The sequence below is a fragment of the Xenopus laevis genome, chromosome 1L (genome assembly GCF_017654675.1).
Source record: "Xenopus laevis strain J_2021 chromosome 1L, Xenopus_laevis_v10.1, whole genome shotgun sequence".
NCBI classification, from domain to species: Eukaryota; Metazoa; Chordata; class Amphibia; order Anura; family Pipidae; genus Xenopus; species Xenopus laevis.
The window spans coordinates 96812282-96837456 of NC_054371.1; the positions used below are offsets into that span (position 1 = coordinate 96812282).

The window sequence follows — 25175 nt, forward strand, 5'->3', positions numbered from 1 at the left end:
TGCTGGTAGCAAATAGCATTTTTTTTTCTCTCCTTTCACTCTTTCTTCTAATTAAGGGGGAGGGGTTAATCAGTAAATTCTGAACAGGCTTTGTGTGCTCTGGTTGAAACCTTAAACTTGTGAAGGCAAAGCGAGTGTGGGAGCTGCTTAGCGAGTGTTGCATGTGATCTAAGTGTTGCATGTGAATTAAGTGTTAAGCAGCGTTAAAAACCTTAAGGCGTTGGTGTTAGCTGTGCATGGTGGGAGTGTTGCGTGCAAGGAGGGAGTAAGTGCAAATAACTGACTGCTGTGTGTTCTGTGAGTTATCTGATTGAGATAAACAGCTTTTTCTTTTCTCTCTCTGGGGTAAACTAGTTCATACATTAAGTGCATTTATTTTCTTTTTGTGTTTTACCTTTAGAGGTCTAAGGGGACCATTTAATAAAAAATAAATAAAATAAGTAAATAAGGGGTTGTTTTACTGCTGGTAGCAAATAGCATTTTTTCTTTCTCTCCTTTCCCTCTTTCTTCTAATTAAGGGGGAGGGGTTAATCAGGTAAATTCTGAACAGGCTTTGTGTGCTCTGGTTGAAACCTTAGACTTGTGAAGGCAAAGCGAGTGTGGGAGCTGCTTAGTAAGTGTTGCATGTGATCTAAGTGTTGCATGTGAATTAAGTGTTAAGCAGCGTTAAAAACCTTAAGGCGTTTAAAACCAAAAAGGTGTTGGTGAGGAATTACATTTGGGAGACTGTAAGTACCCAGTGTAAATATGAGTGGGTTTGCTGGTATTGCTCAGTGTGTGTCTTGTCACATGTATGTGGTGTTGGAGCAGCAGTTCCATGCAGTATTTACATGCGAGAGATGTCGGTGGGTTTTCATCTTGGAATCTGAGCTGCAGACTCTAAGGGGTGAACTTGCAGCACTGAGAGCATCGGCAAACGAGGGGAATGAAAGGAGGCTCGCAGAGCAACCACTGGCAGGGGCTAGTGGAGTGGGGGGAGGAGAAGGGCCAGTGGAGGCTAATGAGGGAGGAAGGTTTGTGACAGTCAAGAGGGAAAGTAGGGGACAGAAGAGTAGGGGGGCTGGTCCACAGTTTGTCCAAAACAGCAAATTCGCCGTTTTGGCTGAAGATGCTGGGGAGGAAAACTCCGAACTGGCGTGTATGGAGCAGGCTGACTCTCGGAGCACCCCGGGAGGCAGTGGCTCTAATACGGGAGGTGGGGGGAGTGCAAGGAAGGAAAGGCAGGTTCTAGTTATAGGGGATTCAATTATTAGAAAGGTGGATAGTGTAATCTGTCGCAAGGCCCCTACATGCCGAACAGTCTGCTGCTTGCCTGGTGCTAGGGTTCGGCATGTGGTGGAACGAGAGGACAGATTATTGGGAGGGGCTAGGGAAGACCCAGCGGTCTTGGTACACATAGGTACCAATGACAAAGTTAGAGGAGGTGGTGAAGTCCTCAAAAATGATTTTAAAAAACGAGGTGCAAAGCTGAGGGCGAGGACTTCCAAGGTAATTTTCTCAGAGATATTACCTGAGCCACGAGCAACACTAAGGAGACAGCGGGAGCGTAGGGAGATTAATGCGTGGCTGAAAGATTGGTGTAGGGAGGAGGGTTTGGGGCTGATTTTTCAGTCGGCTACAGGCTCTTTGCTAGGGATGGGCTGCACCTCAATGATGATGGGGCAGCTGTTTTGGGAGAGAAGATGGCTAGAGGGTTGGAGGAGATTTTAAACTAGGTGTGGGGGGGAGGGTTCAGTAAAAGATTCAGTGGAAGACAGGTTAGATGAGATAGTGGGCAAAAAAAGGGAAAATGGGAGAGGAGATTTGGCTGGGGATACTGTTAAGGGTAGGGAGGACTGGTAAAATGGGAGTGCTGGAGCTGCTGGTGTTGGAAGGAAAATATGATGTGATTGGTGTGGCCGAAACATGGCTGAATGAGTCGCATGACTGGGCAGTAAATATCAGTGGCTATACTTTGTTTCGGAGGGATAGAGGCAATAGAAAAGGAGGAGGGGTATGTCTGTATGTTAGGCAGGATTTAAAAGCTCATATAAAGGAGGAGGTTATGTTAGAAAATGAGGGGGCAGAAGTCGTATGGGTGGAGTTCTTCACCAATTGTAAAGAATCCAGCAAATTAATCATAGGAGTATGCTATAGACCCCCTAATGTAAGTGAGGAGGAAGAGACAAAGCTCCTAATGCAAATAGAAAAGGCTGCTAGTTTAGGTAAAGTAATGATAATGGGGGATTTTAATTAGCCAGATATTGACTGGAGCAACGGTACTGCTAGATCAGTTAATGGGAACAAGTTTATAAACTTATTGCACGACAATTTTTTAGCACAGGTTGTTGAGGAGCCTACCAGAAAAAATGCTATTCTTGATTTAGTGATCTCAAATGACCCAGAACTTATAGCAAATGTGCAAGTCATTGAACCCCTGGGTAATAGTGACCATAATGTTATATCTTTTAATGTCTGGTGCAAAAAACAAAAATATACTGGGGCAACAAAAACCATGAATTTTGGAAAAGCTAATTTTAGTGCCTTGAGGGCTGCCCTACAGAGTATTGATTGGGGCATTAGGTTTTCAGCTAAAAACACAGAACGGAAATGGTTGTCCTTTAAAATGATATTACATCATTACTGTTCTCAATTTATTCCCTTAAAGGCTAAACGTAGAAGCTCTAAGAATCATCCTGTGTGGCTTAATACAGAAGTAAAGAAGTAAATGGGAAAGAAGAGAAAGGAATTTAAAAACTACAAATCTGTAGGGACAGAAGCTGCATTTAATGAATATAAACACTTTAATAAATGTTGTAAATCAGCAATCCGGAAGGCTAAGAAAAGAAATGAGTTAATTGCGGTGGAGGTGAAAACTAACCCTAAAAAGTTTTTTAAATATATTAATAGTAAAAAGATGCAGGTTGAGAGTGTTGCTCCATTAAATAATGGTACCAGTATGGTTGTAACAGATACAGATAAGGCAAATGTGTTAAATCAGTTCTTTTCTTCAGTGTATACAATAGAGGAGTCTGGGTTCACAGGCTCACTTAATAACTGCACGAATGGTTCAGCTCAATCTTGTCAGTGGCTGACTCAGGATATGATTCAAAAAGCTTTAATACAAATTAATGTAAACAAGGCTCCAGGGCCTGATGGCATACACCCCCGGGTTCTAAGAGAGCTTAGTTCAGTTTTAGACCAGCCCTTATTTCTGATTTTCTCAGATTCACTGTCATCTGGTATGGTGCCTATGGATTGGAGAAAAGCTGATGTTATTCCAATATTTAAAAAGGGATTATGATCTCAGCCTGGCAATTATAGGCCAGTAAGCTTGACATCTGTGGTAGGCAAATTATTTGAAGGCTTGTTAAGGGATCACATTCAAAATTTTGTCCTAATGAATGGCATTATGAGCAACAATCAGCATGGCTTTATGAAGGATAGGTCATGTCAGATGAATTTGATTGCTTTTAATGATGTGGTAAGTAAGATTCTGGACAGTGGGGGGACAGTAGATGTGATCTATTTGGATTTTGCCAAAGCGTTTGATACTGTGCCCCACAAACGACTGCTTTCTAAACTAAGGTCCGTTGGGCTTAATGAAGGCGTTTGCACGTGGATAGGAAACTGGCTACAGGATCGGGTACAGAGGGTGGTTGTTAATGGGACATTCTCTACTTGGAGTAAGGTTCTTAGTGGGGTCCCCCAGGGCTCCGTATTGGGTCCACTTTTATTTAACTTGTTCATTAATGACTTAGGGGAGGGTGTTGTAAGTAATGTATCAGTGTTTGCAGATGACACAAAATTATCCAGCCCAATTAATTCCATCCAGGATGTGGCATCCTTGCAACATGATCTTGACAAACTGGCAATCTGGGCAGCTAAGTGGCACATGAGATTCAATGTTCATAAATGTAAAGTCATGCACCTGGGATGTAAAAATATCCAAGCCACTGATACCCTTAATGGGACTGCACTAGGCAAATCCATTATGGAAAAGGACCTTGGAGTCCTTGTAGATGATAAACTTGGCTGTAGCAAGCAATGCCAGTCGGCAGCATCAAGGGAAAATAAGGTCTTGAACTGTATTAAAAGGGGCATAGAGTCAAGGGAGGAGGGGGTCATTCTTCCACTGTATAGAGCACTTGTAAGGCCCCATCTAGACTATGCCGTACAGTTTTGGTCTCCATCACGGAAACAGGACATTATTGTATTAGAGAGGGTACAGAGAAGGGCAACTAAGCTGGTAAAAGGTATTGAAAATCTTAGCTATGAGGAAAGACTGGCCAAATTGGGGATGTTCACGCTGGAGAAGAGGCGCTTAAGGGGTGATATGATGACTATGTATAAATATATAAGGGGATCATATAATAATCTATCTAATGCTTTATTTACCAGTAGGTCTTTCCATCTGACACGAGGTCACCCATTCCGATTAGAAGAAAAGAGGGTCCGCCTAAATATTCGGAAGGGTTTTTTTACAGTGAGAGCTGTGAAGATGTGGAATTCTCTCCCTAAATTAGTTGTACAGGCTGATACATTAGATAGCTTTAAGAAGGGGTTGGATAGCTTTTTAGCAAGTAAGGGAATACAGGGTTATGGGAAATAGCTCATAGTCCAAGTTGATCCAGGGACTAGTCCGATTGCCATTTTGGAGTCAGGAAGGAATTTTTCCCCCTCTAAGGCAAATTGGAGAGGCTTCAGATGGGTCTTTTGCCTTCCTCTGCATCAACTGGCAGATAGGTAGTAAATAAAAAAAAAAAAAAAGGTTGAACTCGATGGACATGTGTCTTTTTTCAACCTTACTTACTATGTTACTATGTAAACACGGGAATCCATAATCCTTCTTACTCCTGGTGGCCATCAACAAGAAGAGGAGCAGGGGTAGAAGAAGAAGATTCTGAGGTCATCATCCGGCTTGAGGAGGGATACATGAAAAACATTTGGAATCCGCATCTCAGGAGGTAGATGAAGACGAACTGACACCGGATTGATGATCTCAACTATTGGAAAAGGGCCGATGAATTTCGGACCAAGCTTAGGAGTAGGAATTTTAAGATGAATGTTCCTGATGGAAAGCCAAACCCTATCTCTGAGAGAATACGGAGGAGTAGGGGCTCTTCTCTTGTCAGAATTTTTTTTTTGAGGAAATAGAACTCTTTTTTAAGTTGGCCTTAGTAGCGTTCCAGATAGCCGACATATGAGCAAATTGGTCTTTGGCTGCAGGGACATTAGTGAGAAGTAGGTCTTGAGGAAAAGTCAATGGATGCTGACCAAAAACACAGAAGAAGAGAGAGGCGTGCAAGGCATTGTTGTGAGCGAATTTGGCCCATGGGAGGAGATCTGCCCAATCGTCTTGACACAAAGAAACATGACATCTTAGGAACTGTTCCAGAGCTTGATTGACTCATTCTGCTGCACCGTTAGACTGAGGATGGTAGGCAGAAGAAAACTGAAGAGAAATATTAAGAGCCTTACACAAAGATCTACAAAATTTAGAAACAAATTGGGAACCTCTATAGGACACAATTTCAGCCATGAAGACAAAAAATATGCCGAATAAATACTTTTGAAAGTTCCAGGACTGAGGGTAACTTTCGTGGAGGTATGAAATGGGCCATTTTGCTGAATCGATCCACCACAACCCAGATGACCGTGTGTCCCTGGGAAACAGGAAGATCCACAAAGTCCATGGCTAAATGGGTCCAGGTATGAGAGGGTAGAGGCAGAAGGAACCCTTTGGGAGGAGAGTGTCCTGACTTGGATGCAGCACATGTAGTACAGGATGACACAAAGTCTTTAACATCCTTCTGAAAGGAGGGCCACCAGACAAGGTGAGATAACAGATCTGTCTTCGATACAGGGGTCTTCAGGAAGGAAGCTTCTGGAAAGTGCATCCGCTTTTTTATTTCTAGAGCACGGACGAAAGTTATGATGAAGTTGAAATGAGAGCCTGTCTGGGATTCAAGCGTTGAGTTTGGATGTATTCCGTGTTTTTGTGATCGGTGAAGATTGTCACCGGAACAGTAGAGCCTTCCAACAAGTGTCTCCATTCTTCCAGAGCCAGTTTTACGGCCAGAAGATCAAGATTTCCCACTTTGTAGTTCTGTTCAAGAGAGAATTTTTTGGAAAACAAAGCACAGGGATGCAACTTTCCATCACAAGGAAGTCTCTGAGATAGAACTGCTCCTGCCCCAACATCCGAAGCATCTGCTTTAATGAAGAACAGAAGAAGAGGGTCGGGTGCCTGATAATTGGAGTAGAAGAGAAAGATTCTTTCAGAGTCTTAAAGGCTTCCAAGGCAAGTGGAGACCAGCAACTAGGTTTCCCACCTTTACGAATGAGAGACAGGATTGGGAAAATTTTAGATGAAAAACCTTTTGATAAATTGGCAAAGCCAATGAATCGCTGTATGGACTTTGTGCTGGTCGGAAGAGGCCAATCTTGTATTGCGGAGGTTTTAGCAGGATCCATCTTGAAGCCTTTTTGGGAGATGATGTAGCAAAAGTATCTTGGGGGCCTCGAAGGTGCACTTTTCTAACTTAGCAAAAAGGGCATTCCCTCTTAACCGAGAGAGGACTTCCCGTACTTGGAGCCGGTGTTCTTCTAAGGTCTTGGAAAAGATTAGAATGTCATCCAAGTAAACCACAACACAATGACCTAACAGATCCTGAAAAATGTCATTGACGTGCTCTTGGAAAACTGTGGGAGCATTGCAGAGCCCAAAAGGCATTACGAGATTCTCGTAGTACCCGTCATGAGTGTTGAAAGCAGTTTTCAACTTGTCGCCTTCTCGGATCCGAATCAAGTTGTATCCCCCCCGGAGATCAAACTTTGTGAAAAGACTTGCTCCGTTAAGTTGATCAAAAAGTTCTGAAATGAGAGGAAGAGGGTAATGATTTTTAATCATAGTTATTTTGTTCAAGCCTCGATACAGGGTCATAACCTGCCATCTTTCTTCTGGACGAAGAAGAACCCCACTCCAGCAGGTGATGAAGAGGGATGGATGGATGAAACCTCTCTGGAAATTTTCCTGGATGTACTCCTTCTTAGCTTTTGTTTCGGAAGGAGAGAGTGGATAAAAATGTCCCCGAGGGGGGCGATGAGCCAGGAAGGAGCTCAACAGGGCAGTCATATGGCAGGTGAGGAGGAAGAGTCTCAGCGGATCTTTTGCTGAAGACGTCAGAGAAATCTTGATAAACAGTAGGAAGAGAGACAAGTGTACACAGCTCGCCTACATGGGCAAGTTGGAATCTAAGACCTTTGCAGTTTTTTACTTCTTACGGAGTAAAATCATCATACTGCAAGAGGCTAGTGGGCTCAAGAAAATTTAAGGAAAGGGATGCTGCTAGATCATCCAGAATGGTTTGTCCTTTTCAGGCATAGAACCTGTCCCTACCAGTGAGGAGGGATTTGAAACCTGGAAGGAATCTGCTCTACAAGTGTTAGATGTGTGGGCTTGCTCAGAACAAACCAAGAGAAAGTGAATTATTACATAGTTACATAGTTAAATTGGGTTGAAAAAAGACAAAGTCCATCAAGTTCAACCCCTCCAAATGAAAACCCAGCAGACATACACACACCCCTCCCTACTTTTAATTAATTTCTATATACCCATACCTATACTAACTATAGAGCTTAGTATCAGAATAGCCTTTGATATTATGTCTGTCCAAAAAATCATCCCCCCTCACTCCTCCCCATGACCCCTTACTAACCCCACTGCCCCGTCTACCCTAGCTTCCCCATAATTCTTTATCACACCCACCCCCCCTTGCCTGGTTTAATTATGAAGCATGTATGTCAACCAGCAGCTAGTATTGTGTTAAATTTTAAAGCAAGTCACAAAGAGTACTGCTATGGACATAATTGATATCCTCAATTCTGCATATTGGAAGCATGAGGACCCTGACCAGTTATTGGCTGACTTTAAACAGATGAAGCAGAAATCTATATAGAGGATGTGTCTGCATTCACACTCCGGCTACAGAATATGCTGCGGCATCTCTTGTTTTAAGAAAGTAATTGCAGCAGAGAAAGTAGACAAACTACGCCTAAAACAGTTGTTAAAGGGGATGTCACCCTTCTTCCTGATGTATTCCACTTTGCAAATACTCCTGAGGGATAAAACAGATACAGGCTTTATTGACTTGATAAAAGTGATTAAGCAAGAGGAGGCAACACTACACTTTGCCGGTACCCCATCTGTACCAAAGCAGAGTGGCACAAGGGGCTACCTGCCACCAAACCTACAAGTTGCTTCTGGTGTGGTAAGGATGGGCATTTTGTTAAATACTGTCCAGAGAAAGTGTTCCCCAAAGTGGTACAGACAATGTGGGTAGCCGAGTAGCTGCCCCAACCAGGTTATAAAATACTTTGCAACAAGGCATAGAAGCATGGTGGGCCCTAAGTCCATGGTGGACATTCTGTTAGATGGGCACCCAATATAAGCCCAGGCCCAGGTTTGTGGCAAGACCACAAAGGCCCGGGCCTAGGGCGGCACAATTCCAATACTATGACTGGAGGTAAACAAGTTAGGGGCCGCCATATGGGGTTTACCTTGACGTGGTATGGTGGCTTTTCAACTTTATGATCATAACTTTGTAACTAAAAACCCCTGTCTTTGTGAATACATGCATTTGCATATCTACTGAATTACTTAGACAGGGGCCCAGGGAATGTGCACTGACCCATTTGGGTATGTCAGTAGCACTTCCCTTATACTTATATATATTTCTACTTAGCAATGTGAGTGCTCCCACAACCCCCCTTTTGTACCTGACCAATATACCCTACCTCAAATTGAGGAGACTCTGGAAGCCCTTAATGGTAGCAAATGATTCACTGTAATGGTCTTATGCTCTGTTTAAGGATCAGGACAAGACTCCATTTGTATGCCCCATGGGGTTTTATCAGTTCACCAGGATGCCCCGGATACCTTTCAGAGACTTACGGAGAAGGTGTTGGGGGACCTGTGTCGCCCCGAGACTGCCTGGTGTATCTGGATGATATAATTGTGTTTAGAACTACCCTAGAGGAATACAAGCAGCGTTTGATGTTTGTGATTGACTGGTTAATAGTTGACTGGTTAATAGCAGAAGGACTGAACTGTCAATCGATAAATGTTGTGGTTAGCTGCACTGGCAAACTACTTTTTCACCCTCAAGTACAAACCAGGGCCTAGGAATATTCCTGGAGCGGATGCACTCGAGACGACCGGGCCTGCCCTGGAAGATTATCGGAAGTGGGAGGATTTAACCAGTCCAGGCATGAAGGCCTACTGTGCTACAACTGCTGTAGTGAATGACAAGGTGGCTTTTTTTGAGTTGTGCGTTGTGGATTCTGTTGGTGGAGGGCTGGAGTCTATACCACCTATGTTCTGCTATCCAGTTGCCCTAGTGGGTGGAGACTCCAAGTTCATCAGTCATAAAGACATGGTTCAAAGCCAGAAAACTGTTCCTGTTATAGGGCCCCTGTGGAGAGCTGTTAATACCAGAAATCTTGATTTGCTCAAGAAGAGTTTGCCAGGAGACTATGAATTTTTCCAATGTGACTGGGGGAAATTCTGTGTGGAACAAGGACTGTTATACCAGGTGATTCCAGAAAATTTGCTTAACCATGTCTAAAATTGGTCTCAGGGAACCTGGTGCCTTTATATCAGAAACAGCCTTGAGTAGAAACCGGTAAATCTTTCCTGAAGTGAAACTGCCTCTATCGCCCTTTTTGCAAAACATTGATCTGTGTATTCTTGGACAACTTTTCTGTTTGATTCTGAATACTTGAAAGTAAAATTGATGAAAAAAATGTTTTTTGGGTATTGACTGAAATTCCAGAAAGAAACCTCTCTCCATTGTGTTTCTTAAGGTGGCCATACACGGGCCGATAAAAGCTGCTGACAGACCGTGTCGGCAGCTTATTGGCCCGTGTATGGGGCCCCCCGACGGGCTTCACCGATCGAGATCTGGCCGAAAGTCGGCCAGATCTCGATCGGATGGGACGAAAAATCCCGTTGGATCGCGGCCGCATCTGTCATTCGTTGATGCGGTCCCGCGATCCGACCCCCGTTTCCCATGCGTTAGGATCCGATCGTTGGGCCCTAGGGCCCACGATCGGATCAGCCCGATATTGCCCACCTCAAGGTGGGCATATCGGGGAGAGATCCGCTCGTTTGGCGACATCGCCAAACGAGCGGATCTCTCAGTGTATGGCCACCCTTACCTACATCTAAATTGACATAGACAAGTTTGGCTAACCTGCCTTTAAAATAGTCTGGGCCTTGACACCCCTGTTAGAATGATGAGGGGGTGCCATGAAAATGATTAACAAAAGCATGTAGAACAAACAGGAGAGTAACCACGTGGCCAGAGCCATGCCACCCCGGGCAGACACCCTAGGCAACGTGGCCTGTTGCGGCGCCGGATCGGGTGCACATGCGTAAACTAATGCTATCGCGTTCATGCGGAAACTAATGCTCTCGCCGGCATGCGCGATCTAACGCTCTCGCACATGCGCAAATTGATGTTCTTGCGTGCATACGCGAATCGGCGCGCAGAAGAACAAATACACAGCCATAGTGAATAGACAGTCAGAGAGAGGTGACCGGACATGGGGTAGGCGACAGAGAGGGTACGTGCCTGGCCCCTCCCTAGCTTTTGCGCCCTAGGCTCGTGCCTACTCTGCCTACCCCTAGTTCCGGCCCTGCACGTGGCAGTTTCCAATTTATTTTGCAAGGACCAAAGGCAAAACAGCAGATACAAATCCTCCTATACAAAACAACTAATGCAGTTTCGGAGTCTCACACAAGCCCATTCAAAGTCCCAAGAAGACTGCAAGTAAATAATGGCTGAACAGCAGTAGGTCCAACATGCAGGAGTCCTTTCCTCTGTCCCTAAATACTGTCTTTCAAGTCTCTCCTGGTGGCTCCTTGTATGCCTATTGTTCTTTTGGTGGTATGCACAGAAATGTTGGAGCCACTAGGCTATCAGAACTTAATCTCATTTCTTTATAGAAACTCAAGTTTTTGATTAGAAAGAGTTCAAATTATTAGTAGTGTTCACATATCCATCACAAGGGTGTCTAGAATATTCTTTCCCGGTGTATACTGCCTTGAAGTTGTAAAGGATATCTTTTTCTTTTATTTATAGCAGATCATATATATTTTGATTATTGCATCTAGCTTTTCAACTTTCAGACAGTAGTTGACACAAATTCACCTGGGAGCCTGAATCTGCAATCCACGGCTTAAGCCAGAGAGCCCTCCTGGCGCTTCCAACAAAGGCATTGATCTTACTGAGAAGTGACCTAGATCAAATGAGGTTTCAGAGATGGATTCAGTTGCCATCTTGCAATCAGACCGAATTAGGACTCTTTACATTAGAGAAAATTGCATCACCCAGCTTAGACAGTCACACTAATAGTTCTAGAGACTGAGGTTAAATGCCCTGCAGGTTTACACCCCTGCTGCACCTAATGACTTTTTGAGATACGTATTCTTTTCCACTGATTCCTTGAATATGGCAGCATCACCGACAGGTAAAGTATTCTTCTTAGCAAGCCTTACTGTAGGGATATGTCTAAATCTATGATCTTTCCCGTACATAGTTAATTCTTACAAAAATCCCCTTCTTCTCGATTTAGCTTTTCTCAGAATCCTTTCTGATATCCCTTTTTAGAATACTAGACAAGGTTATTTGCCTGTAACGCATAAAGCAAGATTAAACAATACTTCAGGCTTCATGGCTACGTGTAGCACATGATATGTCTCTACTTATAGCAGACACATGTCAAACCGCATATCTTACACTTGCGCTATTTCTCTAAGTCTGGCATCCTCTTGCATACTCTTGTACAAGGACGTGCTAAGGTATATAAGCCTGTTTCACTGTACAATAAAGCAAACAAGTATTGGCATCACGTCTCGTGTGTATTCTTGTGCTTGTTCCCCGGAGATCTCTGGATCCTACATGGGGTGCTCCATGGGTGTGGCAGGTCTAAGTTGGCCAGGAACCTCAACACTTACTACTGCCACAGTTTTTCTCTTCAGTGAAGGAAAGAGCTTAATTGCGTATGAAACTTTGGAAGCCTCTGTAGGGAAAGTTGAAGTCTGCCTTACTGCTTTAATAAGGGTTTCAATGACTAAGTCAAAAATTAGGTTCTTCATACTAATTGATTTCCCCCTCCTCAGAGCATGCTAAAGAACGAATCTCAGAATCAGCTGGCAAATACCCCCTCAGAATCTCTCTTTGTTAACATCCCTTTGGGTTTAAAAGCTTTGCCCATAATACCAGACTCCACTGGCATTAACTGTGTGGAAAGAAAGTTGGTTGTCAAATCCATGTATTTCCAAGGTAAACCTGCACACAGCAACATTTAACCATGCAATTTTGGCAAACGATACTGGCAAAAAACTTAAAAAGTAGAAACAGCATCAGACAGAATCAGCATAAATACACAGGCTATATGCCATATAAGCCATCTCTTATAAACCATAATGCTTTCGGGTATAAATGCCACATTAAATGCCCCCAAAAAAGATGTCCGCCATCACCTTGATGGCCAAGAGAAAGCCCCCATAGACATCATATTCCCACTTCCGCATATTCCCGGTCCCACTCACGTCACCTGAGATCTGATGATGTCACATCCTCTCATGGATACCGTGATGAACTTCCAGGTACTGGAGAAAGTGTGCTCCAAGCTGACATGCAAACAGGAGGCATGTCAAACATGAAGTCAATGGATTTGGTCACAGGTAAAGGTATGGTAAAATTCCTTTTGCTGACACCATACAGGGAGCGTCTACATTATTCAATGTAGTATCCTATATAATAAAGTTGAAGTGTCTCTGCGTCCAGTCCCTGTGTCCGTGGGATTGCCCTACTGCGAATGTGCCCCACGGATATGTTCTAGCGCCCGTTAATTTAACGGGCTTAATGTCTAGTACTACAATATTTGATGTAGTAATTCTGTAATTGTATAAATTCGAAACATCGAGGTAGAAAATTGTACTGCAAGCCTATGCTCCTACCATTGGCCCAGACAGGACAAAAAAAAAGGGCGTAAGCAGAACTTTTAACCTATTTGTGGGAGGTCCTGTCCACTGTCCTGCAGGGAGCTTAACCCATTGGTGAATGCTGAATATGGGTGAAGAGGGAAAAATTAGAATAAGAAGGTTTTGTGCATCTTGTAAGCACTTTTGAGTGGTATTGGTTTTCAGTTGTATTTTTGTATTGTATATGTCCAGTGCAGTGTCCCTTTAGGGAAATAGCACACAGTATGTTTTGTTTCCTGTACAAAAATTAATAAAATACATTTGTACTGGTGCCAGTGTGAATCACTGGTGGTAAAACATTTGAATAGCATAAGTGCATAATAGCATAATTTCCAGAAATTGCCTTATCCTTTTTTCAGCAACATGATTCAAAAGTTTAACCATCAGTAATTAAACTAGGGATGCACCGAATCCAGGATTCGGTTCGGGATTCAGCCTTTTTAAGCAGGATTCGGATTTGGCCGAATCCTTCTGCCAGGCCAAACCGAATCCGAACCCTAATTTGCATATGCAGGGAGGGAAATCGTGTGTTTTTTTGTAACAAAACAAGAAAGTATAAACGTTTTCCCCTTTCCACCCATAATTTGCATATGCAAATTAGGGTTCGGATTTGGTTCAGTATTCGGCTGAATCTTTGAAGAAGGATTCGGGGGTTAAGCCGAATCCAAAATAGTGGATTCGGTGCATCCCTAAATTAAACTGACACCACTGGAAATGTTTTGATGTTATGATGTTTTGTTATTCATGCTGGGGATTAAGCGTGAGAAACAAAATATTTCATGTGCTGTTGACCTAAAGTGTACTGTTTTACATAAAGGTGTTTATTCCTAAAGGAAAAGCAGGTATATCTTCCAGATGAATTATCTTATCTGTAACAGAAAAAGCTTAATGGGGTTGTTGACCTTCAAATTAACTTTAATTATGAAGCAGAGATTGATATTCTGAGACACTTTGAAATTTGTATTCACTTTTTATTTTCAATGTTTTTTTAATTATTTAGCTTTTTGTTCAGCACCTTTCCAGTTTGGAATTGCAACAGTTATCTAGTTGCTAGGATCCAAATGACCCTAACAACCATGCAATGATTTGATTGAGAAACTGGAATATGAATAGGAGAGGGGTGGAATAGAAAAACAAGCACCCTTGCAAAGAAATAGTTTTGTAGTTGGCAGCTTGGGTCAGTGACCCCTATTTGACAGCTGTAAAGAGTCAGAAAAAGAAGGAAAATAATTAAAAACTATAAGAAATAAACAATGAAGACCAATAATTAATGATGTTGATAAGTACAGTCCATTCTATAACATACTAAAAGTTAGGTTTAATACTTCACAGGGGTGAACAACCCTTTAATTGAAACAGTATTAACAGTTATAAACTCACTGGCATGAACTTGTAGGCAGCACTTTGCACAGGAGATCAGAATGCTTGTTCCATCTTCTGCATTGTATGTGCTAACTGGCAAAGGGTCACCACTGCCACCACTGGCAGAGAAGCACATTTCAGGAATAAGTGCCTTTGTTTTCTGTCCTTTTTTTGAGGATGGGATAATAGATTGAGACAGACAAGCAGACTCCTGTTGTTGAACAGTAAATGTCATCAGTCAAAAAAGGGTTTTAGACACAGGTTATGAATTCAGGGCCTTGGTACGGATTTATTAACAGATAATAGGCAGATTAGCATACCTTGTGATATGGGAAAAAAATGGAGCACACAGCACAATATGGCTCAATAAGAGCAGCTGCAGCATTGAATTTTCTTTCTGCCAAGAAATTGTGAGGCTTGTTTTTCCACAAGTGTGAAAGAAGAGTACGAAGAGCTTCATGATCACTAACATCTTCCTCACCAGAAAATGGAGTTGAATCTATTTACAAGAATATCAAAATGCCAAAAACAAATGTGATAATAACAAATAGGAAAAATGGTCTAGGATAATTATATAAAAATGTATATTTACCATCATCGCTTGACATTTCCTGCTTCACTATAGACATGAGTGACCGAGCAGGAGGTCTGCCCAGGGGATGACGCCAGCTCTTCTTAATCTCCATCTTTGGAAAAAGGACAGGAGCCTAGAAATGTTAAAATAAATCAATAATATAGTTACATAGTTACATAGTTACATAGTTACATAGTTAAATTGGGTTGAAAAAAGACAAAGTCCATCAAGTTCAACCCCTCCAAATGAAAACCCAGCATCCATACACACACCCCTCCCTACTTTTGATTAAAATTCTATATACCCATACCTATATTAACTATAGAGTTTAGTATCACAATAGCCTTTAATATTATGTCTGTCCAAAAAATCATCCAAGCCATTCTTAAAGGCATTAACTGAATCAGCCATCACAACATCACCCGGCAGTGCATTTCACAACCTCACTGTCCTGACTGTGAAGAACCCTCTACGTTGCTTCAAATGAAAGTTCTTTTCTTCTAGTCTAAAGGGGTGGCCTCTGGTACGGTGATCCACTTTATGGGTAAAAAGGTCCCCTGCCATTTCTCTATAATGTCCTCTAATGTACTTGTAAAGTGTAATCATGTCCCCTCGCAAGCGCCTTTTTTCCAGAGAAAACAACCCCAACCTTGACAGTCTACCCTCATAATTTAAGTCTTCCGTCCCTCTAACCAATTTAGTTGCACGTCTCTGCACTCTCTCCAGCTCATTTATATCCCTCTTAAGGACTGGAGTCCAAAACTGAACTGCATACTCCAGATGAGGCCTTACCAGGGACCTATAAAGAGGCATAATTATGTTTTCATCCCTTGAGTTAATGCCCTTTTTTATGCAAGACAGAACTTTATTTGCTTTAGTAGCCACAGAATGACACTGCCCAGAATTAGACAACGTGTTATCTACAAAGACCCCTAGATCCTTTTCATTTAAGGAAACTCCCAACACATTGCCATTTAGTGTATAACTTGCATTTATATTATTTTTGCCAAAGTGCATAACCTTGCATTTATCAACATTGAACCTCATTTTCCAGTTTGCTGCCCAGTTTTCCAGTTTAGACAGATCACTTTGCATAGTGGCAGCATCCTGCATGGAACCTATAGTTCTGCACAATTTAGTATCATCTGCAAAAATAGAAACAGTACTTTCAATGCCCACCTCCAGGTCATTAATAAACAAGTTGAAAAGCAAGGAACCTAGTACAGAGCCCTGCGGTACTCCACTAACAACACTGGTCCAATTAGAAAATGTTCCATTTACCACCACTCTTTGTAGTCTATCTTTTAGCCAGTTCTCTATCCAGGTACAAATACTATGTTCCAGGCCAACATTCCTTAATTTAACCAGTAACCTTTTGTGTGGCACTGTATCAAATGCTTTAGCAAAGTCTAAGTAAATCACATCCACTGCCATCCCAGAATCTAGGTCTCTACTTACATTCTCGTAAAAAGAAATTAAGTTAAGCTGGCCATAGACGCAAAGATCCGATCGTACGAATCGTGGATTCGTACGATTTTCGGACCATCTGTGGAGAGTCCCGACATTTTTCGTCCGTCGGAGATCGGTCGTTTGGTCGATCAGACAGGTTAGAAAATTTCTGTCGGCTGCCGATAATATCTCTGCGTGTATTGCCGATCGTAGCCACTAGTGTTGTCAGACATAAGTATCGTACGATTGCCGTCAGGGGCAGAACATTGGGTGATCTGTTCTATTTGATCGGAATGGTAAAGACTTTGATCTGAATGGTTAGTGGAGGGTCGGGAGATGGGAAAGTCCGATCGTACGTTGATTCGTACGATCGGATCTTTGCGTCTATGGCCAGCTTTAGTCTGGCAAGATCTATTACGCATAAAACCATGCTGGCACAAACTCATAGTATTATGATTTGCTATGAAGTCCAGTATCTTATCCTTTATTAACCCTTCGAAAAGCTTTCCTAATACTGACGTCAGACTAACTGGCCTATAGTTTTGAGGCTGAGAACGGGATCCTTTTTTGAATAGAGGCACCACATTAGCAATTCGCCAGTCTCTCGGCACAATGCCAGATCTCAATGAATCCTGAAAAATTAAGTAAAGAGGTTTGGCAATCACAGAGCTAAGCTCGCTAATTACCCTGGGATGAATACCACCTGGCCCTGGACCTTTGTTAATCTTAACATGTTCAAGTCTCTTTTGAATTTCTTCATGTGTGAACCATGCATCATTAGTTGTATTACTAGAATTGGGAGTGTTAAGAAGGAAACCTTCACTTACTGGTTCTTCATTTGTGTAGACAGATGAAAAATACGAGTTCAGAATCTGCGCTTTTATTTTGTTTTCATCAACCAGCTGACCCCCCTCTGATAGTAAGGGTCCCACCCCTTCCTGCTTCATTTTTTTACTATTGACATATTTAAAAAATAATTTTGGATTTTTTTTACTGCTTGCTGCAATATCCTTTTCTATAGCAATTTTAGCTTGCCTTATAGCTTCTTTGCATGATTTATTGGCCTCCTTGTACCTTATAAATGTTTCGGCTGTACCAGCTAACTTGAAAGCCTTAAAAGCACGTCTTTTCTTACCCACCTCTACACCAACGCTTCTATTGAACCAAATATACATATATATTTACATATATTTGCAGCGTTAACCAATTTAGTCAATACAATACAAAAATGTCATACTTCATTTTAAGGGGATCTTTCAGGGCTGCCAAAGGCAAGAAGAGCAGAGTGTAGTAGATGACAAAAAATATTTCCAAAACTGGAAAAATTCAAAAGTTCATATTTAACAAAATACAGGGAACGTTTTATTTGGTGTAGCTCTCACAATTCCTGTACAGAGCAAATGTTTCATGGATTGGAAAAATACCCCTGTAGCTTGTAGAAATTATTTAATGAAAAAGATAAATATTTTCCAAAACTACAAAACTTATACTAAGGCCCACTAAGACTTTTGCAAAAATGTTTAAAAAGTAAAAACCAGCATTTAAGCAAATCCTGCTTTTAATAGCAATTATTTTTTCACATAAAAAAGCACTGACAATTAATAAACGTATATTGGAAAGTTGCTTCAAATTATGTTTTATTTTATTAGGCAAATTTTTATTTTGGGTTTGACTTTGCCTTTAAGTGGTGTCGTTTAGATTGCTAAAACATGCATCTATGAATATCAGTGAAGGGGCCCATAGTCACCTACTTATATCCTTTATTGCCCTCTAGCAGATAAAATAAGTGTTTCATTGCCCTAATCTTTTAGGTGGAAAGTGAATAGTTGAATTTAGTGAATTAGTTGAATACTTGCAAAGATTAATTTTACCAGAATTGTGATGGTTTAGAAAAGGACCAGGGGATATGTGGTTTTTTTTTCTACATGACTATATTATTACTATGTCTTAGAAACCATAATTTGGTTAAAAAGGATACAAAAAAATCAAATCTGTTGATTCCTTTCTGAGCTGTACATACCAGAGCACAGATGGCTCAGGACAATCAGGTCTGTGGTTGACACAAGATAGGTTACTTAAAGGTTAGTAATTGCAGTGTTTAAAAAAGGATTATGATCTCATCCTGGCAATTACAGGGGGAAAATGGGGACTGTTGTCCCAGGCCTGGTGAAATCTTCTTTCAAATGGGGACAGGGCTATGTTGGGAAAGTTAACCAAATTGCATAACTTCCACAAAATCTGTCTAGAAACTTACATAACTTGCATATTAAGGAAAAGATAATGCAGAAAAGCAAACTCAACTTACAGTACCACCGGTGATTAAAAAAACGATTCAGAACGATTCGGTTTCCAAAGTTGCCCAAATTTGCCTCACAAGGAAACGACACCGGTATAAGCAGTACCTGTGCATAACAGCAGCTATGGATGAATTAATAAAGCAGCAGCTGGTTCAGGGTAATATTATTCAGCAGCATACTAATACCAGTCACCAGGAAGCTCTGTGTAGCAGGAGGCTCTAAGAATCAATAGATTCAATAGATGAATGGCTCAAATCAATGCACAGAGGCTAGTAAATTTGCTCTGGAACAATAACATAATATTATATGTTATTCACAGGAAGAAATTCAGGCCATGGCTAAAAAACTACAGTGTGATACTGGACTGGTCATAGTTAAAGTTGTTTGATTGCATTGCAGAGAGAGAAAGGTTACGGATAGAGCAGTGGGCTAAGGTGATTGCAAATGTTGCCACCATTGACCAACTTAACAAAGGGTAACAAATCTATGCTGACAATGACTTTAAGGTGTTAAATTCAGCTCTGTATAAACAATCAGTCTTGATTACCCCTGATTTTAAGAGAGAATCTGTATTAAAAACAGATGCCTCAGATATGTGGTTAGAGGCTGTCCTGTCACCGGTTGTTAATGATGAGAAACACCCAATAGTGTATTTGAGCAGGAAACTCCACCCATCTGAGAAAAACTACAGCATTGTAGAAAGGGGGTGTCTGGCTATCAAGTGGGTCCTTAAATCTCTATAAAGTACTATCCTTTAGGGAGCCACTTTAAGCTCATTACATACCATGCCCCACTCACTTGGATGAGTCAAGCTAAAGAAAGGAACGCAAGAGTAACAAAGAGGTTACTTTCTATACAGAACATCAGCTTCACTATGCATTGGGTAGGGAATTTACAACAGAATGCCAGTGCTCTCTCTAGAGTTTACTTCTGATGGCAAAAGTGATCAAACCCGCAAGCTGGAAGGGGGGGGGGATTGGTGGACATGTGGTACTGTGTCTGGGAGAACTCTGGAGGGAAAGTACACATCTTCCAGAATGCTCTGCAAGACTCTTTGAACAATTTGCATTGCTAATTAACTGCAGGTGTGAGGAGTGGTATCATCACCTGCAGGGCCAGATTTATCCCAAGGCCCGCTGCCGTTCATTACCCCCTCTCCTTCCCTTGTGCACAAGCACAAATTTTCATCATCAGGTTGGGAGCACTGGTGTTCGGTGCTCTCGAAATCTCTCGTGATCAGCCCCAGAGCTTCCGAACCAATGCTGGTGTGGTTGGGCTTCATGCCGCCTCCTTAAAATTCTGCCACCCTAGGCCCGGGCCTTGATGGCCTTTCCACAAATCACCTTGGGGAGGAGAGCTCTTTGCTAAGAAACCAGGAAATGTATGAGCTGAGGAAAAGAGGGAAAATGCTACTGTGTTAAATGGAAAATGCTACTGTGTTAAATTGAGAGGTATGGAATAACTGCCTAAAACTTAGTTGAAAGGTACAAGACCTCTACAGCCAGTGGGCCAGGCTGTTCAGAATATGTACTTGACCCCAGCTAAGATATAATGAATCCTTGTTGGAGGCATAACAATCCTATTTGGTTTATTTAATGTTTACATGATTTTTTTAGCTACTAATTATAAAAATCCAAATTACAGAAAGATCCCTTATCCAGAAAACCCCATGTCCCATTCTGCTTAACAGGTTCATCAGTGTTGGACTGGGGGTTTCGAGGCCCACCAGGACAACCTGTCACGGTTGGCACCCTAAACCAGAACTAATGCCAAGCTCCCTGGTCTTGGCTCGGCTTCACCAGTAGTGTGACCGCCTTTGGCTTCGGGAGGAGCCCTCAGCGTACTCAGATGCCACCTGGAGTTTTCGAGAGGAGCAAAGCGAGGAGTTCTGGCAAGCAAAGGGGCACGACTGTTGTAAAAGTCAGTTAGGCCGATGGTCACGGTACAAATGGAGCAGGCAAGAGAATCGTCAGACAGGCAGGATCGAGGCAGGCAGATATCAAGGGTCAAACCGGGTTGTCAATCAAGGGATTTAGCAGGAAGAGTTGTCGAAGGCAGGCAAGGGTCAGGTTCCAGAGATCAAAATAGTCAAACAGGCAGGCAGGGGGCAAAACAGATAATCAGGATCAGATTCAAACAGAATAGCAATAGCTAACATCACCAGGAACAAATCCTATCACGGGCAATGACAAACAGTGTAAATGCCCCTTTAATACTTTCAAATTTGGCGCCATTGTGCGCTGACGTCACCACGTCAGCGCGCATGCGCCTTTAAACCCGGAAGTGCGCGTGCGCATTTGCACTAGGAAACCGGCGCAAGAGGAGCAGCAGCGCGGCGGGCGTCCCCGCCGAGGGGGCGGCAGGCGTCCCTGCCGTCCCCCCACTAGACTACCAGGGTAAGATTTCCTTACACAACCACACTAAGGGCCCACCAACTTCACCCCCCGTGCTCCTGCCCCCTGCCCCAAAGCTCTGTTGGGGGGCAGTGGAGATTTTATGTAAAATACCTCCAGAACTCATACAAGGAAAACACTGTGACAATATAATGTATAAATACCCCAGAACTGATAGCAGGATGGCAGCGTAGCAATGCCATGTATAAATACCTGAAAACTCATAGCAGGTTGGCACAGTGGCAATTTCATATATAAATACCCCCAGAACTCACAGCAGGATGACAGAATGGCAATTCCATGTATAAATACCTCAGAGCTCAAAGCAGGTTGGCACAGTGGCAATTTCATGTATAAATACTCCCAGAATTAATAGCAGGACAACATAGTAGCAATGTCATGTATAAAAACCCCAGAACTCATAGCAGGTTGGCACAGTGGCAATTTCATATAAATACCCCCAAAACACACAGGATGGCTTACCTATCCCCCATTAGTGTTGGTTTTAAAACAATTGATGACAGCATGTTTTGTTTTTGTATGGGGTTAAAAAATGGAGAGGTATAATAGGTAGGTAGTGTGTGGGGTAAAACCATTATATACCTTTATTGGTTATCTGTAATATAGAAACTGTTGCTGATTAAATAACATACAGGAGTAGATGGACAATGGAAATTTATATATATATATATATATATATATATATATATATATATATATATATATATAGATATATAGATATATACACACACACACACACACGCTAAGTATTTTTTTTATTTCACCTATGTGGGAATGCTTTTATGATTTTTAACCCTTTAAGTGCCAGCAGAATTGTCCATTCTGGTTACGCGAAATGCCAGACGTTTTTGAAACATTATATGCTATCTCACTTTAGGGGCATTTTCTGAGGGGAAACCTATAGTTCACCTAGGAAAACTATATATTGTTTTTTTCGGGAGAAACAGAGCTTTCTATATCTGCCTGAGTTTTCATGTATTTCCACCTCTGCAAAAAGATTTATAGTGCTAAATACAAAAAAAAAATGAAAAATTCCTATTTTTCACAATAAATGAACTTATACCTGAAAAATATTTCATTTTACGCATGAAAATCCAACTGATTTGGAAAGCCTCATGTCGCTCGAACGTGCCAATACCAAATATGTATAGTTTTAGGCAGATTTAGGACATCTGTACAGCAAAAACTGTGTCTCTCTACTCCTAACTACCAAACATCAAAGCTTGTCTGAACGTAGCGTTTTTTATCAAAATTTTGAAAAATTTTGAAAAATCACTTCAAAGGTTTTATTTTGCTGCTCTGCATATCACACACTATATTAGATACCAAGAAAAAGCACCCTGAATATGATTGCCAGGGGTCCACTGAACAGTTTGATCCCCATTGCGCACAAAGTACCTGGCATTTAGAGACCCCAATATGAAGTTAGCACATCCAAATTGTCCAGGACTTTACTTCAGCTACTGAAAAATCAACACATTGACTGCATTTTTTGTGGGGTAAAAACACCGAAATATACGTTTACCCCCCAAAACCATATATTTTTGGAAAGTACACATTCAACCAAATCTAAAATGGGTACCCATGCCTTTCTGCTCCAAACGACTGAGTCGCAAGACTTTCCCAAAATTGTCGGTTTTGGTGAAATATCAGAAAATTTCCTAAAAGCTTCAACTTCCCAGCACCATATCACCCATGTATCATTATGTACCAAGAAAAAGCACCCTAAATATGATTGCCAGGGTTCCTCCAAACAGTTTGGTAAACCTATGAACAATGGCCACCAAAGTATCTGGCATTTAGAGGCCCCAAAATGAAGTTAGCGCACACAAATAGTCCTGTGGGTAACTTCAGCTAATGAAAAATCAACACATTGACTGCATTTTTTGTGGGGTAAAAACACAGAAACATACGTTTACCCCCCAAAACCATATATTTTTGGAAAGAACACATTCTACTGAATCTAAAATGGGTACCCATACCTTTCTGTTCCAAACTACTGAGTCGCAAGGCTTTCCCAAAATTGTCGGTTTTGGTGAAATATCTGAAAATTGCCTCAAAGCTTCAACTTTCCAGCATTGTATCGTCCAAGTAACATTACCAGCATAAAGCATCCTAAATATGAATGCCGGGGGGTCTACTAAACAGCTTGATACCCAATAAACATAGATTTACCAAATTATGTGGCATACAGAGACCACCAAATCCAAATAAGGCATATGAATTTTCAAGTATGACACTCTGGCTATTACAACAAAAGCACCCAATGAGACCCCAAAACAGTATGGAGACCCTAGAAAACTATATAATTTCTGAAATTATACATTCAAGCGAATCTAAAGCAGGTAATTACATCTTTCTACTGCAAAGCTATGCTAAACATAAGGCTTTTTTTTAATTTTCTGAAAATAGTCACAAAGCTTGCATTTTACCCCATTATATACCCCACATTTTGTAACGTACCAACAAAAGTCATCCTAAATATGAACACCAGGGGTGTACTGAACAGTTTGATGCCTGATATGAAAAGATTTACCAAACTAGGTGGCATACAGAGATGCCCAAATGAAAATAGTACATATGAAGTTTCACATATGACACTGACTGCTACAATACAAGCACCTGGTATGTGCATTATGCACCGTAAGACCCCCTAACAGTATGGACACCCTAGAAAACCATATAGTTTCTGAAAGTACATATTCAGACGAATCTAAAGCAGGTAATTACATCTTTCTACTGTAAACTACTAAACCGCAAAGCAATGCTAAACATAACGCTTTTTATGGAATTTCTGAAAATAGTCACAAAGATATTACCCTATTATATACCCAACATTTTGTAATGTTCCAGCAAACGTCATCCTAAATATGAAAGCCAGGAGTGTACTGAATAGTTTGATGCCTGATATGAAAAGATTTACCAAACTAGGTGGCATCCAGAGATGCCCCAATGAAAATAGTACATATGAATTTTCACATATGACACTCTGACTGCTACAATACAAGCACCTGGTATGTGCATTATGCACCATAAAACCCCCTAACAGTATGGAGACCCTAGAAACCCATATATTTTCCGAAAGTACACATTTAGACTAATCTAAAGCAGGTAATTACAATTTTCTACTGCAAACTACCAAACCGTAAAGCAATGCTAAACATAACGCTTTTTATGGAAATTCTGAAAATAGTCACAAAGCTTGCATTTTACCCCATTATATACAACACATTTTGTAACGTACCAGCAAAAGTCATCCTAAATATGAACACCAGGGGTGTACTGAACAGTTTGATGCCTGATATGAAAAGATTTACCAAACTATTTTGTACACAGAGACCTCCAAATGGTTATATAGCAGACAAAATTTCCAAGGTCAAAATGAAGTAACAAAAATCACTAAAATCCAACAAAACCGCAAAAATCAATGCTTTTTTTTCTGCCTACTGTAATCAGCAGTCAGAATAAATTTTTGATTATTTTAGCATGGCCAAATAGGTTTTACAGACAGAAAAAGGGGAACAACACCTTTGCAAAGCTGAAAATGTAATAAAATGGCAAAACATGCAATAAAATGTCTAAAAACGCACCAAAATCACCGAAATTGCAGTATAATCACCAAAATAACATACAAAAGGTATTGCGCAGTGCAATTAGTGAATACGCTATTCGCAATGGCAATAAAACAGTTTTTAGAGGCAAAAAAACCAGACGAGAAGATAAGAAAAAAAAGACAACAGTGTAAGTGTGTATGTGTGTGTATGTGTGTGTGCAACTGACCAATTGCATGTTGTGTGTGTGTGTGTGTGTGTGTGCAAGCGTGTGGGGGTGCTGTGAATGTGTGTGACCCCCCTGATCCCCCAAAAATGTATGTGATTGTGTGTAAGTGTGAATGTAAGTGTGTAATGGGAAAATAAGTGTGTGTTTCTGTGTGTTTCTGTGTGTGGGTGGGCACTAACCTGGGGGAAGCAGGTCCAGATCGTTCTGCAGGGCTGGAGGAAGAAAATGCTGCATCACCCAGGAAGATCCGTTGTGAGGGGGCGGAG

At 41.5% G+C, this 25175-nt stretch overlaps 1 protein-coding gene across 7 annotated transcripts in view; it reads right to left on the reverse strand.

The window, feature by feature from the left end:
* The window catches only part of LOC108711800 (lysine-specific demethylase 4B), a 451885-nt gene that overhangs the window by 112338 nt on the left and 314372 nt on the right, over positions 1 to 25175 (reverse strand). For 6 of the 7 annotated variants that reach the window (XM_041591519.1, XM_041591528.1, XM_041591523.1 and 3 more), the window contains 3 exons: positions 14988 to 15102; positions 14716 to 14894; positions 14414 to 14606 (listed from right to left, as the gene is read on the reverse strand). In XM_041591519.1, coding sequence (XP_041447453.1) covers positions 14414 to 14606; positions 14716 to 14894; positions 14988 to 15102 — 487 coding nt within the window. The remainder of the gene's footprint in view (positions 1 to 14413; positions 14607 to 14715; positions 14895 to 14987; positions 15103 to 25175) is intronic. The other variant, XM_041591530.1, reaches the window with a different exon arrangement.